Source organism: Anabrus simplex, chromosome 2 (assembly GCF_040414725.1).
Source record: "Anabrus simplex isolate iqAnaSimp1 chromosome 2, ASM4041472v1, whole genome shotgun sequence".
Taxonomy (NCBI): Eukaryota; Metazoa; Arthropoda; class Insecta; order Orthoptera; family Tettigoniidae; genus Anabrus; species Anabrus simplex.
The window spans coordinates 997,820,358-997,839,352 of record NC_090266.1 but is presented as its reverse complement, the minus strand read 5'-3'; the positions used below and the strand labels follow the sequence as shown (position 1 = coordinate 997,839,352).

Sequence of the window (18,995 nt, the reverse complement as noted above, 5' to 3'; positions counted from 1 at the left end):
TAATATGTTAATATCAACAGAAATAAAATAGAGTAATCTATGACTAGAAGTATATATGTCAAACGAAGGAAATATTGCACGCTACATAAAGATTTACAGACAAAAATGCAAGTAAAATACTAACTGATAATACAACTACACTAAAAATTTTCTACTTAGATGTATTGTAATAATAAAATACTGGAAATAACAGGCTAACAATGGAAATGTGCAGTTATAATAAATACTTCTGTACCATTTACTCTGGATCATAAGCCAATAATGTAATATTTGAATACGAAGAGCGTCAATAATCGATTACACTAGAATAACTCTTAACTATTTCGCCAGTGAAATACCGTATATTCATTTCAATTTATTCCTTTAAAAAATTTACAAGGGTAAGGTATTACTTAATTAAAGAAATTATCACCTTCGTGATAGGTGGGAACCGGTGGATCGGCTCTTTAGTTGCTGCGTATGCCGTGTCTACTCAATGGAAGAATATAAAATCTGAGGAAGTTACAACTCCTTAAAATATCCTGTCTTCGTAAGAACTCTATCAACAACCCTACCGATGTTTAAATCAAAAATTAATATATTTATTTCCTCCAAACCAAAATCGAAACAGAATAAACCTACCCTACGTGAGCTATAATACGCAATCTACCGTACACTAATGGAAATAGTCAATGTAAAATGTAAATAAATACAAATAATCTTAATCACTATCACCAAACTCAACATACCATTATTTGTAGCAGTAAATAGATCACACACACATAACTAACCAAATTTCTGTAAGTATAACTACCGGTACTTTATTTCTATAATGACACAGAGCTTTGGAACAGCCGTCCACTCGCTAGCCGTCCACTCGCTAGCGCGTCTAGCTACTAATAATACCATAATTTAGCCACCTATTAAATCTGTCTTTTGTCTAGTCCAGTAGCCCACATTTTCGACAGTAATTTCCCATGACGTACCCTGTGAATGCCTTGGATATATCAGTAGCGATGAAGTTCATTCGACCTCTTGAATCTAAAATATCTGCTATGTCGTGCTGGAATACTACTATTTATGTGGGCCACGTTGGAATAACCTTTCCTATACCCGCACTGCTTTCTATAAAACCTGATAATAATTTCGCAAACGTTTCAAATATAATCAGAAAGAACGCTTTCCTAAAGCTTCTATGGACTTAACACATGTCAAGGTGACTGATCGTTTCCTTTGTACGCAGGGCTTTCTATAGCAACTCTCCATTCATTCTTTATAGCTCCCTCATGCAATTAGTAATCTGCTTCAGGTATGGTAATATATAATAGCACATTGCCTTTAGTATAACCTCAGAAATGCTATCAATTCCATCTGCTTATCTTTGTTATCGTCGTAACTTTCAGTGCATATGCATGAAAGTATTAGTAATTATCTATCTCTACCTGGCTAGTACACGTATATCCAATTATCTTTACACACTTCTGACTAAATACTTCTGCCTTCTATAGATCCTCACATATGCACTCCCCCAGCGAGCGAGTTGACCGTGAGGTTAGGGTCGCTTAACTTGCCTTCGGGAAATAGTGGGTTCATATCCCATCGTCGGCAGCCCTGAATATGGTTTTCCACGGTTTCCCATTTTCACACCAGGAAAATCCTTGAGCTGTGCGTCAGTTAAGACCACGAGTAGTACCTTCCCAATCCTAGCCCTTTTACATCCTTGCGTAACCGAAAACCTCCGATGTTTTAATGCGACGTTAAACCACCAGCAAAAAAGGAAATCATGGAATGTCCTTCCTGGAGCTTGTTTCTGCCTTAAAGTGATAATAAATACCCCTCCTCACTTCGCTAAAATTCATGTGATTGCCAACAATTATGCTTGCCATCATGTTATTCTTGGTAGATTTCTTCACTAATTTCAAATTCCTGCCAAGATCCTTCAATCTCTGCTTACTACCATAAAAATTCCTAAATATATCTCTTTCTAACCAGCACCTCATTTTAAACTCTTTATTTCTCTTTTATAATGTATTGGTTCTTTACAATCCGTTAAGAGCTTTAAATATACATGCCTATTTTCACACTCCTCAACAATATTGCTTGAAACCCATCCCACAGGCTGTTTTCTTTGTCATTTACCGTCTACCATTTCAGAATTTAAGGTGGACATATACCAAATTCTTCCAATTTTAATTTTTTTATTTCATCTAATAGGACGTTTTTGTAGGTTTCAAAATATGTCCGACTTATGTGTGTAGCACAAATATTTCATATATAAATAAGTTATTTACTGCTTGGGGGTGTGACCGCTCTGACTGATAGCTGTCATATCTCACGTATGTTCAGAAATATGAACTTTTTCAACACGTAAGTGATGTATTTTTTAACTGTACACTCAATTTCATATTTTATATGTGTTTTTATTCCTCGTTTAATAGTGTGTTTTTACAGGTGTGTTATAGTGTAATATTTATATTGAACTTGTGTGTTCGGCACACTGAAAAGCATTTAAGTTACATGAATACCAACTATGACATCCTGGATTTAATTCTAGCAAAATAGATATTCCCACACGAAATATCTTGTATAAACCACGGGACAAATTTAGATTTGGGAAAATTAGGAACCAAGTACTTAGAACGTACTGAGCCTTCCGCACATATTATATTCGAAGACAGTCATAACTGGGCTGTATTAAGGTCATTCGCCTAATTAATAAGATTTTTTGGCTGACCGAGAGGCATCTTCATATGGTCGTGTTTCCAGTCACAGAACAACAAAAACGACCGTGAAAAGGTGACTGCGATGTGAAAAACTATGATAATTATCGGAACACGTTTGTTGTACGATGAATGCCCTCTTGCCGATAAAATTTTTATATTCGGTATCAATTAACATACTTGAATGATAACTTATCCAAAATCCTAGGTCACCATTCTAAACTCTAACCTATTTCCAACAATTAAATTCCGTAATAAGGTGACTGAAAATGAATGCATGATCTAAACTGAAAACAAAATGAATAGCTGGGAATTACTCCAAAGTGACCACATGAGTTATTATTAAATTGTTTATGCAAAAGAGAAGCAAACTTGAAGTGCTTGAGTTTTGCCACTTATTTTCGATCAAATATACATACTTTACTAAGTCATGCAATTTTGTGAACGGCATATCATGAGAGAAAACACTTTCTTTCAAGCATTCCACTTTTAACATGTTAAAATATGAGGAAAATATATATAACATACACATTCACAAAGTTACTGTGATTAGTATTAACATACGGAGATCTTTCAATAGCTAAATAATTGAAATACATCATAGTGAGTTCACTAATGATTTACAGTAGTAAACTATTTGCCTCATTGAAGCTCATTCAACCGCATTTTAAGTGACCATACTGCAACTGGAAGAAAGGAGAAACCACCTGCTTAATACATCCCTTTGTACGCTACAGTACATCGCAGTATTGTATACTGAAAACCTACAGCCTGTTTTCCAGTCATTGACCGGGTCAGGGATGTAATGAATGAAGCATATATAGGTTGTTAGTACGATGGGGTCGCCACTCCCAAAGTGATATATTAATGACTAATAGATGCTATGAAATGAGAATGGAGAGTGTTGCTGGAATGAAAGATGACAGGAAAAACCGGAGTACCCGGAGAAAAACCTGTCCCGCCTCCGCTTTGTCCAGCACAAATCTCACATGGAGTGACCGGGATTTGAACCACGGTATCCAGCGGTGAGAGGCCGACGCGCTGCCGTCTGAGCCACGGAGGCTCAGTATTGTATACTACAGTACTTAAAATGTGGTTGAGAGCACTCTAATGGTGTATTTCATTTATTTATTATGTGGCAACATTGAAGTTGTCATAAATCGTTTCAATTGTTATCATAACAACGTAACGATATCAACATTAAAACGATGACGAAAACGTCAAACAATATCCCATCTTGTAACGAGAAGAATATATCGGTACTCAGCAGAATTCTGACCAATGTGTCTCATTGCGTTTAAGATTATTAGTAACACGGGGGATATTTATACAAAGGCATCAAATTTGGTTGAACTATGCGACTTCAATGAACATTTACTTCTATTTATTTATCGTAATAATTCGGTGTAGAGAAAGAAAATAATGAGGAGTTTGTCTCCCTCCGAATATGTAATACTAATTTGACTACTCACATGCACAATGAGGCCACTTCGCTATAACATTATAGCTATGATCGCATACTTGAGTATCTCTGTTATACATCGTGAAGGGGCCACAAGTCTTTTCAACCAGTTCAGGTCCTTCGGGAGTGTCTTTACAATGGTAAAATATGTGACAGTCGACTTCATGTGGAGAGTTGGGATGAGTCACATCACATGGTATATGGCCTGGTGCTGGTGAAGCTGTAGTTGTTGTTGAAGTCTTTGAAGTAAAGTTACCTAGAAACCGATGAAAATTTTACTGAGTAAACAGGAAAAGAAAGTAATCAACATTTTGATCTCATACTTATTGATGAACATATTTCTTCAATGCACTTCCATTCTATCTATGCACAAGTTCTCATCAATATATGAGAAAATATACAATAGGACGTTGAGATATTTCTCAGTCAATATTTCCTATTTTCACAAACGTCTAATACACCCATGAAAGAGTAAAGCTCACTACTCAGACATTCGAGTGGGTGCATATTGTCATGGCCACATATCTGGAAAACACTTAAGCGTTGTTGATATCAATAATAAACCACATTACATTGACTCATAATTATGCCCTTTACACTAACATCCTGAATTATTGGGCAAGTGTGTGTGTGTGTGTTGAATATGGCTGTGACACATGTCTCTTTGTTTTTGCTTATGCGTGTAATTGATTTATGGATCTTCGTTTTATGCTGGAAGCAGTAAATTAATGAAATATTTCAACAACTGGAGGTGTCATACTGTATGCTATATAAATTATAACCTTACACGGAGAAAATTGTGTTGTTGAATATGTATAACATATGTTTGAATTTATAGCGTTTGTTTGTGAGTACGTCTTCGTACTGGGTGGCTAATGAATATTACCTAACATGGTGTCAGTCAAGAAGGGATATACAGAGTGGAAGGTAACTGATGCACAAAATAAATCCAAGTAATATATCTTAGGGAGAAGATTGCAATAACACAAATTTCAGGTATGTAGCTTGCACCATTACGCAATAATATAACAATGAAATTAGTGATGTAAAGGGTTAATGGCTCGAAGAGCAATGGAGTGCACAAACACCTACGAATTAGTGCCAGAACAAATATTTATTGGTTATTTGTCCTATATTTCCATGCGTTTAGCAGTATCCAGTAATCGGGAGATAGTGGGTTCGAACCCACCTGTCGGCAGCCCTGAAGATGGTTTTCCGTGGTTTCCCATTTTCACACTAGGCAAATGCTGGGGCTGTACCTTAATTAAGGCCACGGCCGCTTCCTTCCCATTCCTAGGCCTTCCCTATCCCATCGTCGCCATAAGACATATATGTGTCGGTGCGACGTAAAGCAAATAGCAAAAAAAAAAAAGCAGTAAAAATTACAAATTTGTTACTTGAATGGTAGCAAAGAACATGTGGCAAAGCAGCTATGATGAAATGAATAGTGCAAAAGGTCGGCAGCCACGTTTGAAGGGGAGGAGCGACCAGTGACGTATGTTTACAACACGGACATGGCTAGTGTGCAGCTAGTGAACACATTAAGCTCAGGTATGGCAAAGTTCACATCGTGGGAGTATTTGGACATGATTTTAATTTACGGCGAAGTAGGACAGAATGCTCGTGCAGCTGCGAAGATGTACGCTGAAAGATTTACGTAAGAATATGGTCCATATCGCCATTCGATCGATTAATTACCATTGACCTACATGACAGGGCTGTCGTCTAGGTAGCAGATTCCCTATCAGCTGTTTACCTAGTCTTTTATTAAATAATTTCAAAGAAGATGGAAATTTATCAAATATCTCTCTTGATAAATTATTCCAGTCCCTAATTCCTCATCCTATAAACGAGTATTTATCCCAATTTGCCGCCTTACATTCCAAATAATCCTCATTTCATGATCTTCGCTACATTAATATCAATCATTCAATCAATTTGCTCAGATCTGAATTTAGGGCTGTCTCCCAGGTGGCAGTTTGACTACCAGTTGTTTACCTTTTCTCTTCGTAAATGATTTCATTCAAAGAAGTTAAAAATTTATCGAATTGGTAAATTAGTAAATTATTCGAATTCCCTATTTCCCTTCTTATAAAGAAATATTTGTCACTGGCTGTCCTCATGATTTCCAAATTTATTATGTATTTTTTTTACTTCAAAAACTCAGTTCGAGGATATTCATCTACAAATGACATTCCACGGCATCTCTCTGCTACCAGCTCGGAACATACCGCTACCGTGAAGCAGCGCGTCTCCTCACTCCCAATTCTTCCCAACCCAAAGATCGCAACATTTTCGTAAAAGTAAATTCGTCCATTCTTAGTGAGAAGCTGTCTATCCTAGTCCATAGACTGACCTCTCTAGGTCAATAGGTTCACATCATTCTCGCCTTTTCCTATAAAATATTGTCTAGCCTTGTCCACACTCCGAGCACTCCAGGTCAATAGGTTCACATCAATCTCGTCTCTTCGTATGAAATGTTATCTAGCCTAGTCTACACTCCGACCTCTCCAGGTCAATAGGCTCACATCAAACTCGCCTCTTCCTATGAAATATTATCTAGCCTGGTCTACACTCCGACCTCTCCAGGTCAGTAGGTTCACATCATTCTCGTCTCTTCCTATGAGAGGTTTTGTGTCCTAATGCAAAGTCCAACCTTTCTAGGTCAATAGGTTCACTTCATTCTCGTCTCTTCCAGTGAGAGGTTGTCTACTCTAGTTCATAATCTGACCTCTCTAGGTCAATACCTTCCGTTCATTCTCGGCTTTACCAGTGAGAGGTTGTCTACCCTAGTATACAGTCTGATCTTTCTAGGCCAATAGCTTCACTTGATTCTCGTCTCTTCCATTGAGAGGTGGTCTATCCTAGCCCATAGTCTGATATCTATAGGTCAGTAACTTCACTTCATTACCGTCTCTTCTAGTGAGAGGGTGTCTGTACTAGTACATAGTCTTACCTCTCTAGGTCAAGAGCTTCATTTCATTTTCGTATTTTCTATCCCAGCACACAGTATGATTTGGTAGATCAACAGCACCACTTCATTTTCGTCTCCTCTATGGAGAGATTGTCTTGTAGCAGCTATAACGAGAATAGCTGACACTAGAAATGTCATTTCCAGGCGTAAAGCTGGTGTGCCTAGACGTGATCTTCGTGTTGCAGCGTGTTCAGCAACTATCGGAGAGGGGATTATGCACCTCGCATGACCTTCTCCAAATGGGTCCATCGTCAACCCGAAGACTTCGTGAATCATATTTTGTTCATAGACGGGGCCTCTCGTATACGAGGCCTGGCATCCTCAATTTTTGCAACACACATGTGTGGTCGGAGAACAGTCCCCATGCTATGAGGCGTTCCCACCACCGGGTTTGGTTTTCCACTAATGTTTTGACAAGGATGTCGGGAGGCATTGCCATAGGACCTGTGGTATTACCTCATAGACCGACTGGCGCAAACAGCCCCAATCCAAACCTTTATATTACTTTACTTGGGGGTACATGAAATCTAAAGTGTATCATAGAGAAGTGAAGACGCTTCAAGAGCTACGGGAACGTGTGTTGGAATCTGCTGAAGGCATCAGTCACACCCACGAGGTAATGAGGCGGGTTCAAGTGAATTTTCTCCCAAGGTTCAGAGCATGTATTACCACCAATGGTGGACATTTCAAACTCCTGCTGTAACAATGTACACGATTTCTCACAACCAGCCTGGTCGAATGTGTCTCCCTCTAAAAGGTATACAAACGCATTGCCGTTGTGTTCACATTTTTCCTAGTATAAAGAGTTTTGCCTCACCTTTAATTTTGTGATCGCAAGCCACGGTACCTCCATTTGTATGTGGAATCCCACTTATAGAACGTGACATTTCCTTTCTTAAATGCGACATGCATTGGCTGAGAATCAAGCCACCGAGCTCGATAGCTGCAGTCGCTTAAGTGCGGCCAGTATCCAGTATAGTGGGTTCGAGCCCCACTGTCGGCAGCCCTGAAGATGGTTTTCAGTGGTTTCCCATTTTCACACCAGGCAAATGCCGGGGCTGTACCTTAATTAAGGCCACGGCCGCTTCCTTCCACTTCCTAGGCCTTTCCCATCCCATCGTCGCCATAAGACATATCTGTGTCGGTGCGACGTAAAACAAATAGTAAAAAAAAGAGAATCAAGCCCAGACCGCCTTGGTGAGAAGTGAGAAATGATGCCACTGAGATTGTTTCTATTACATCCCATTTTATCCCGTTGTTACTGCTGGGTCAGGCATTGTAGGATATTTGGCAGAATTTTTATGACCGGATGCCCTTCTTGACGCCAACCATTAGAGGAAAATTGCTGCGAGTTAACGTGCTGGTAGTGTCGTCGTGTTTTGTTGTGGGCTGCGTACAAGCGTTGACAACGACGAAAACACCAGTCCCCGTGCCATAGGAATGCACTTATTAGTGTAATAATCCCCGGCCTGGATGGGAATCGAACTCCTGGCCTCACGGACTCTAGTACGCTAGCCTTTCAGCTATGCAGACGGACGGTTGTGTTCTCATTATGGTGTTATTTATTAACGGGCTGGTCAACCCTAATAGCTTGGCGTAGTTCTCAGAGGCACGCAATTTCGGCGAGTATGCTGTAGTCGGATGGTGAGTGGTTTGAATCCCATTACCGACCGTCTTGAAGGTAGTGTTCCGTGGTTTCCCATTTTTACCTCCAGGGTACAATTAGGGGAGAGGAATCATCATAATTGGAATAAGCCAAGTTACTCTTAATAACACATTGTTGATTAGTTACCTAGCGTTCGTTATGTTTCTTAATTTTAAAGCGAGAAGTTACGCTCTGTGCTGTCAGAAACCTCGGTCAATGCACTAACGCCAATCGCTCCTCTGGAAAGAGGATATGCATGTTGTCATTATATATTGTTTTTCTTGACAGCGTAAGCTTGGCATTTAGGATACAACAGAAGGTACCAATATGTTTGAACAATTGCGCACGTGCCCCGTCGGCCTCATCAGTAGCTGCCGCTAGCCGCTGCGTTGCGATTCTTGCAATTCCCAAAACACGATTTTCCTCAAGAACGGTGCAAGCTACAGACCTGAAACTTGAGACAAGATCTGTTACTTGCATTAGTTTGGTACATCAGTTATATTCTATACTGTATATATACACAGTGTGTTTGGAAGATAACTACAAAAAATTTTTTGCTGGTTATTGATAGGACCCTCAATCCATATGACGTCAGAATAATGGCCTATTTCGAAAATAAGCAAATGTAGTTGAAAATGTGATGTATGCAGCCCAGGTAGTATTTAATGATGAACGACACAGGGATTTGCTGATATACGTTACAATATTTTCCAATGTGAAAACGTACAACTTACGCATGCATACTACCCGAAGTTGTTTTAGTGCAAAGATGAGCTTACAAATTGTTTTTGCACATCACACACGCATACGTCCTGCAGCCGCAGTGAAATGATGAGTACAGCTGCAGTGCAGTGATGCACGTAGAATAATAGCAATTATCGCTTCTTACACGTTACGCATGCCTATTGTCCGAAGCATGGTACGGGGGGTGGTATAAGCTGAAAAACAAACGAAGTTATTACATAACACACAAGTATCACACTCTATTTAAAACTCTTCCCACGGAGAAAACATTCGCTAATTTTTAAAAAGAAGTCATTTCTTACGAACTGCAGACATTAATTCCTACCGTCCGTAAGGTTCTTTGTACTTATCTCCTAAATATTCTGTAAATAGTTTTTGTCTTGTTTAATTATTCAGTCTAGGCATTTCCTAAATCTGTTTGGAGTATGCTTTGTTTTGTACCATGCGGAGGGGATCCTGCATAGTTTTTTGATATTTCGCCTGGTGTTACCTATATAGGCCAGCTCCGCGGTTTAGGGGTAGCGTACCTGCCTCTTACTCGGAGGACCCGGGCTCGATTCCCGACCAAGACAGGGATTTTTACTTGTATCTGAGGGCTGGTTCGAGGTCCACTCAGCCTACATGATCACGCTTGAGGAGCTATTTGAACGGTGAGATGGCAGCCCCGGTCTAGAAAGCCAAGAGGATTCATCATGCCGACCACACGACACCTCGTAGTCTGCAGGCCTTCGGGCTGAGCAGCGGTCGCTTCGTAGGCCATAGCCATTCGGGGTCCTTGTGCCATGGGGTTTCGTTTGGTTTGGTTACCTCTATAGAAGAAGTTATGGTTTATTATCAAAATAATGGTGACAGTATATTACATTGTGAGTGCGACTCTTGTGCTTTTCGAATTGCGTTCCAGGAGCAACATTGGAAAACAAAACAGAACTCCAGTTATCGTACTCCGGAAGCGAGTTGCTGATGTTGATGTATTCCCGGCAGGGTGCATTTCAACAGTGTAAATTGTTAATCTCAGCAAGTGTATCACAACATGTGCAATTATAAAAGTTTATCGATGTTTAGCTGAACCCGACGCACGCGTTAACCGACGAAGTTCATTACTGGTAGGGAGGCCCAACGACTAAATTCTGAGGGATTTTCTTGTGAATCAGGTCTTCAACTCAGACCTTTGAAAAACCTTCTACAATTAATAATTACCTATTTATCATCCAAGTGATTAACAGTGCCACTTCTGAAGGTAATAGAAGTTTATCATAACAAATAATATCTACATGAATTTAATTATAGTGAAGTATACTGAGCTATGACTGACATTCACATTTATAACAATTGATTGAGGTTAACAATGCTGTCCTGGTGAAAATTACGTCAAGTGTTTGTGGTATTTGTCATGTAGAATAACTTTATAATTTCTAACGCAATGTGTACCATTTGTTCTGCATCTTTGGATAAGAATACTCAAAATTATATATCCTTAACAGCAATGCACCAAGCAATGTGTATACAAAGAGGGAAATGAGAACCATTAATGAAAAGGGAAGTTTTGGGTTATTTCTTACAACTTCCCAGTAAAGAGAGAAAAATTAGTAAATGTTGATATTGGTCATTATATATTAAAGCTATAATTTTTATGCCAACTGCAGTCAATTTATAGTACACATCTATTTCATGAAATTATAACTGAGTATGGCAATAATGGGCTTCTACTGGGGAGAAAATATGCAAGGAGAGGCTATAAAGCATATAATGCGGAATTATTATGACGGTGGATGATGAACTTGATTGTTCTTTTAAGGGGTCAAAGGTTGATGTCAATATTTCTGAACAGAAGGGGAATTCGGAATTTGGTGCAAGAGTAAGTGGTATAGATCCCAATAACGAAAGCTCTCTCACAAATTTACCCTATCCTTTATAACATTTATCTATTCATAAATAAAAATCATTTCAGCCTTCATCGTATAGAACGTACATTTTTAAATTACATCATTCATAAACTTTTTCAAACTAATTTAAATTGCGTTTACTTACTGCAGTCACACAGCACTCTAATTTCAAAATCTGGGCAGTTTGATCCACGGCATATGAGTCCCCGCTCCAAGCTGCATTCAGAATCGAAACCCGTATCTTTTGCACTCTCATGGCTGCCAACTACACGACATTCAATTTTTTTCATATGGCTGATGGAGCAGAAGGAAGATGCATTTGGATGATTTTTCTGTAAGAGAAAATTCATCGTTATGTCCTTCGTGTGTAATTATTTCCATCAATAGAAACCTAAAATCAAGTAAAAGTTGGTTTATTACATATTCACAATTTATTTTTACGAAATGTTGATTTAGGAGCGATCCAGGTGGTAATATACTATAGTCGGTAACATAACAGTATTGGAGCTGTGAGCGAAGAAAATTAGTTACTGTGATGATGAAAATTCTATGCAATGAATTATAAAAGCTTCTAGACTCTGGAAATTTGTTGTATTTACATTAATCTGTGCAGGGCGAATATAAATGAACATAGTGTGACGACTGTTGATGTTTGATATGTTACTTCACTGTGGGGTGCTAATATAGCTATTTCGGACAAAGCTGACTTGCAGCTCACTGTCATCTTGTGTTCTCAAGTGGGATGTGAATTTAATCAATTCGGAATTTCATGTTTCAATAAATGATTTTAAACAGGTTAATCATCATTATGGTTTTCCTGAATTGTATACTATACTTACTAACCTATGACTGCGTTTACTTGCTACATGTGTCTGATGTAAAATAAGATACACAGTTCCCTTTTTTAAGAAATATGTGACAAATTCTTAGGGAGTATTTTACAATTAGTAATGATGTTACTTTAGAAATTGGTTGATCATTAACTTAATTTCCCAAACGTTACTACAGACTGCCACATAAATATCACCAGCGCTGGAGCCTAGAATGCTCATAATGCACTAGGGGGATCTGGTGTAGAATAACCATGAGTGGAAGAAACATCTGATCGTGATGACTGGAACTGATATGAAATCCAAATTAACAAACATGTTTTGTTATAGATATTTAGGAAGATGTGGAAGAATATACAGGAAAACTGAAATACAGTTTATTTCTCTGTCCTGGAACTTCTAACTTTCACTATTAATAACGAAACTGTCATATTTTTGGATATGTTCGACCGCAAAATGAAGATCACAACCACTTTTTCTTCTAACTCATAAGCAGATCTTATCGTGGAATAGCCTTCGACCACTTGGAGAACAGAGTTGGATTTTTGGGTGGTGAAAAGGGATAGAGCTTTTCATTCTACTCTAACGTAACCCGATATGCAACCTGGGACATAGCAAGTTGAAGGCATATTCATGTGCGGTAATTATTTTGAACGTAAGTCGAAGTATACGTCCTTCATCTCCTCTAAGAGAATATATCAATCCTTTCACTTTTATCACATGAAAGATAAAAAGAGGTATTACGCATATTTACTAATAGGCAAGAAAGATCGGGGAAAATTTACTGGCACACTGTCGCTTTAGGCAGGAAAAACGCGTTCCTCCTTGCCTTTGTGGTGAAAGCAGCGCGCCCTGCTTGCTGGCGAGTTGTCACTCTAGTCACTTCTATTCGTTCTGCTTACATTATAAATATAAGTTAAATACTCTGAGTAACCCCCGATAAGCACGCGGAGAAAGGAGTATTCTATTACACCTCGATTTGAGTAAAACTGTTGACAGTGTACATCCCCAACATTTAGTCTTAAAAATGAGGAAAGTTAAACCTCGAGGATGAGTTACCGGATGTGTTGTATCTTTCATCTCAGGAAGATGTGACACTTCACTTATAATACTGCTGTTTCAATCTGACCAAGAGAAGGAACAATGCACCAATAGGCCTATCTCAGTTTTAGAACTTTTACTTCATCATAGAAAAGGTTCCATCCCAGTGAATATGAGGTTACTACCTTCATAGATAATGTGGCTCAAGATTAGAAGATAATGCCAGAAATAAAATACAATATTTTATGGCCTTCAGAGTCAATGAAGAATGTGAAGCACAGTGGTACGCGCTAATACGGTGTCTCGGGCGAGCTCACGAATCGTATGGCGTCGATCAGTGTCTGTCACGCGGAAAGAACATGCACTTGTTCTTCACTGTCACTAGGATGACCTGGCCGAAGCATGTCTGCCAGTTGAAGGCTTTAACCCACCGTGCCACTGTTCTTAACGTCCTTAACGTTATCGCACATCGAAACGTGTACAGGGTGGTCGGAAACAACGTGAGCGTTAGAGTGCTGGTCATCCCGATATCTCGCACCGTTATCATTTGATCAACTGTTGAAGTCAGCCAATCATATCGCTTCACGGGCAAATTGAAATGGCCATTGAGAGATGGTGTGGTTTAAGACAGGCTTGAGACCACCAATCGAAGAAAAACTCCATGGGAGGAATCTGAACACGGACTTCTGAGCTGACAATATCCTGCCATAGCAAGCACGCTACGGTTGCACTGACTGAAACACGCGGTGTGTTTGTGTTTGAGGCTGATTTCTCATCATTGGTAGCTCCTAGACGATCGGACATTTCGTTCAGCAGGCGTACAGTGGGCTTGGACTCGCACTGCAATGCAAGCCTTCTTCGATTGGTGCAACGGCCACCCTGTACACGTTTCGATGCGTGGTAACGTTATGGACGCCATGATTTGGCAAGGACTGTGGCACAAGTATTCATCACTATAGGTTGCTTTCGAGAAACTGAGTGATAACAACTGCTCTGGGATATCCTGGAAACCAAACAATCTATAATAGGTAAACACCTCCAAGTTTTGTCTTCTAGTTAGTTTGATACATAGTTGTAAGTTTTCAGATGATCATAAACTATGGATAATTCACGTTCACCATGAGGCCATTGAACAAGCATGTCATCTGTTTGTCATGGCCGGATGGAAGACTTTGGAGCGCAAGCCAGAAGACAACACTCTTCTTCAAAATCCTGCGTATAAAAACATTTGCAATAACTGGCGCCAATGGCGATCCCAAGGTAACAACATTCAATTGAATCCATTGCGGACACTGGAGTACATCCTGGTTAGAACACATGAAACAGACTAACAATGTCACTAGGGAAAAACTCTATCCATACAATTAATTTATGGTAGTAACCCAGGTGAAGAGAGACACAGTATGGAATATGCCTAGAATGTCATCAGGATGGACACGCAGATTACATCAAATCTCATTCGAATGTAATTAATGCGTTATTGACGTCATGCCACATAGTCACGTTTACCAGTAGTCTCCGAGGTATTTCGTAGGCCATATTAGAGGTGCTTGCGTTTTCAACAAGGTATCATATCGTCGCTGGAAAGGTAAAAGGTTGTATTCCACAAAGCTCTTCCTATCAATTATTCTCCTTAAGACTGGTCACGCCTCCCAGCCACATATGGATACGCAGTCCATCAGAACAATGTCCGTTGTGTTCGTTTTCCTATGTCAACGATTAAACGAAAATGAACCTTACATGCATTGTACACTAGGAGTGCGCAAATACGTAATACAAACGTACATTCCTACAGTACGGTACTGTAAGGTTCATTTTCCTTTACACATGGGCATAGGAAAATGAACACAACAAAATTTGTTCTGATGGACTGCATATCCATACGTGGCTGGGAGGCGTGACCAGTCTTAAGGAGAATAATTGATAGGAGGAGCTTTGTGGAATACAACCTTTCACCTTTCCAGCGACGATATGACATCATTCGCTGTGTTAGTGCAACTTTGCATTTCGCCGTATGTCCGCCATTTTGTACGAAGGACTAGTTTCACTCTTATTCAAGAACGAATGCATATTTTAGCCAGAGGTCTGAATTCTACTCCTTGTGAACTTCGTAAGTTTCATTTATCCTTAAGCGGTACAATAGGAACTATCACCTTCAATTTCAATGATGTGCTTCACATGGGTTCTGTGTCTGTGTCTGGAGATTTCAACTGAGAATACTATCTCTTGTATAGATACACCTCTTAGACATCTACCAGAACATTGTTTGTAATTCAGTTGATCGTAAAATGGGAAAAGTTACTTAACATTTAACTTATAAGAAAAATATTATACCAGTATACTATCTGTGTTGATGTACATAGATAATATACCATTTCTTCTGGTTCAGTGTGGGGTGGAGTGGAAGACTACTTCAGTCCTCATATCCCAAGTACGCCCTTCCGTGATGTAACTGTCAGGGATTCAACCAGCCTTCAGGCAGAGGATCCAACATTGTTTCCTTGAATACATCAAGCATCCAATGTTCTGAGGGGAAAGGTAAAATTAATCAAGTCTATTCTAACAATCTGGCAAGACTAGCCATTAACAACTTACTTGTGAGACAGTGAAGGACGGTCATATGGAAAGTCGACCAAAAAACTAGCATGTCTATTATTTTATGCTGTGAAAATATAATCAAAAATATAATCTAGTTAAATGTAATTTTCTTTATCTGTGCAGCGAAGTGTGTGTTAATTCCTCTGTATCCTCTGTGCCCTGCCTATCTAAACATTTCAAACTTAAATTTATAGCAAGAACGTGGAAGTAACACCGATTGCTGTGCTTATGTCTGTATCTGAATTGGGAACAAAAGTTGCATAATCTGGTTCCATACAATGGTAACTTGAATGGCAACCTTTAGTGTTGCTCTCTCCATGACTAATTTCATAGAAATGCTGTGACAGTATTTCATTAAGACCCTGAACATCTACCCTATTTTAAGGGTAAATAATATGTACACTACTAAAAGAACACGATAAAATGTTCATTATAAAGATTTCACCCACATTCATGAATATGAATATTAATAGTAATCAAAATGTATCAGAAGCAATATAACCAATAAGAACTTATTTCTTTTTTCCGATGAAAATTGGTAAATTTCAAGTCAAATACGTGTAAAAATGAATTAAAATGTATATGGTAGGTAGTAAAAGAAAATAATGATGATGATAATAATAATAATAAGAAGAAGAATCCATTTCTCGTTCGTACCATATCTGTGATAATGGGTAAAGGCTCCGTCTGAAGAGATGCTGTCTTTCCATCAGGCAAAGGATTTTTGTTCATCCAGGGAGTCCAACCAGGTTCACATGGTTTCATCGTGGGCTCCATTTGGACCTCTGTAGACGGCATCTCGACAGGTGTGCTGCTTTCTTCTTCTGTAGGAGTAGTAGTGGAAGCATATGGTGGCTCAGTGGTGCACGGAGTTCCTATGCATGTCACTTTGTTGTGGGAACAATAGCTGGAACATAGATATCCGACATACAGTAGTAGAATACATAGGTTTGATTTCTATCAAACTCTGTAATAATGAAGTAACAATAATTACTATAACCTATTGAATGTTTTCTTGATTACAAAGGAGAGATGTCCTTGTCCACTGGCTGCTGCGGCTGCCACGTCGAGATGTTGACTCCAGTCATGTTTAGTTCATGACTTGAGTACTGAATGATACTGCGTTGAATGATGTATTTTTCAGCTTGTGAAAGTAATCTCTGCTGTGAGTTCAAGAGACTGAAGTGAATTTTAAACTGGAATCAAGGGCGATTACACGGAGGTTCCAGAATCAGTCACCACGGGGAATAATTTGAAAGTACTATTTACTGCAGTGACTGTTAACAAAATGTAAAGGGATGGGGTGTAAATTAGGCAAGTGCGAGTGGCTGCGGGGTTTGGGTCATTTGGCTGTCAGCTTGCATTCGGGAGAAAGGATTTGAACCCCTCTGTCGACAGCCCTTAAAATTTTGCTTTCAATGTCCTGTCACAGCCAGCGTCTCATACGTTTTCTTTCTTTCTTTCTTTCTTTCCTTCTTTCTAAGTGGAACTACTTAGTGTAGCATTATAATAAGGATAGAGAAACAGTGGCATCACAGTCATCTTAACCGACCTAAGAAATTGACAGTAGTTAAGCACGCACACAATTATATCCACCACAATTAAAATATCGGAAAAAGCTGTTGAACTGGCTACCACCTGCCAGTTTCATCCACGTTTACACAGAGAGGTGATTGAAATAGATATTCAAATAACTTTAATCGTAAGCAAAATGAACTGCCCTTAAATAGAGTCTGGATCGTAGTACTTTGGCCGTGATATCATTTCTCCTGAAATACAGATTTCTTTAGTGAATGTTCACGTCTCTACTTACATGTCACTTTTATTTGACCGTCAGATCATCTAGGAATGGTCTACTGTGGAGTAAGTGAATCATCGACACTCGTCGAAATATGAAAATATGACCATGGCCAAATAGCTCGGGAAATAGGGCCTTACTAGCTAGTGCAACAATTACTTCACAGTCTTATTTACAAAATAAATCACAGGATTAAAATTACCGCAGGTTATCGTTAATAAGGTGGATTACTACTAACGGTCTGTATTCGTAACTTTACCGGTTGTAATAAATTAAATTCATGTAATGGCATTTATAATTTTTTGTTTCTTTTCTTTTTGAAAATTTGTTGTTTCCTGTCTACTCTTTCTGATTTTTGGGTTTACGTCCCTTTATTTTTCGACTTTAATAATAGGGAAAGTGCAGTTGTATATGGTAAATAAAATAACCTTCATAAATAATGAGATATTTAAATGTATGTTTATGTAATATAGATAATAAAGTATATTTAATATTCTATATGATTTAAAAGTAAATACTAAACATGTTGTGCTTACCACGAGTGACAGTCGTCCTTCTTCACAAGATCTCCCTCGTAATACGTCACATTATCAAATTGAAGACATAATGGTTTGCAGGATGCAACTGGAACACACTCTGTTGCAGAATTGTTGTAGTACACTTGTCCCGGTGGGCACGGTTTGATCTCACAACCTGTGTAACAGTATATAGTGTTAAAATAATCAAGAGTTAAACTTGTTGGTAACTTCGTATTTTATAAGGCAATGAAACAGATAATCAAATAACTTGATGTCAAAAACAAAACACATAAAGGTCTTGGGACTGCTATGTACTTACAAAGAACTATCTCAAACTGTATTAGTATGTTTGGGTTTTACCACAGAACATGTAGTATTGGTTCTCTAGCCTCAAACTAGCAACTTTAACTATTTATGAGAGTTACAATAACACTCCAACAATAAAACTACTTATTGTTCACTATGCCAGAGCATAGTTTTGGAAAGCTGGGTGTAGATATCTATTAGAGAAGAAACAAGAAAATATGAAGCAATTAATAATGGTAAATGATACAGCTGAATTAAGACACAATTTGGCAGGGCAGGAAGGTGTGAAACTGAAACAAATCTAATAATGTGAATCTACTGTCTCATTTACTATTTTCAATTGCTGTGGGGGATTGGTAGAAAATGCATCAAAAGGAAGTACAAAATATACACCATCCTATTTACCAATGATATGATTTTGGTAAAGGTTAGGAAAGTAGTCCAAGAACAACTTGATACAGTGAGTAGGGAGACTGAACAATGGTGAATATGAAACA

At 38.7% G+C, this 18,995-nt stretch overlaps 1 protein-coding gene across 1 annotated transcript in view; it reads right to left on the bottom strand.

The window, feature by feature from the left end:
* Positions 1-18,995, bottom strand: part of Hml (Hemolectin) — a 586,263-nt gene that overhangs the window by 411,817 nt on the left and 155,451 nt on the right. Inside the window, exons 32-35 of the mRNA XM_068226073.1 lie at positions 18,211-18,367; positions 16,534-16,783; positions 11,553-11,739; positions 4,172-4,417 (exon numbers count right to left, since the gene is read on the bottom strand). Of these exons, the coding sequence (XP_068082174.1) occupies positions 4,172-4,417; positions 11,553-11,739; positions 16,534-16,783; positions 18,211-18,367 (840 nt within the window). The remainder of the gene's footprint in view (positions 1-4,171; positions 4,418-11,552; positions 11,740-16,533; positions 16,784-18,210; positions 18,368-18,995) is intronic.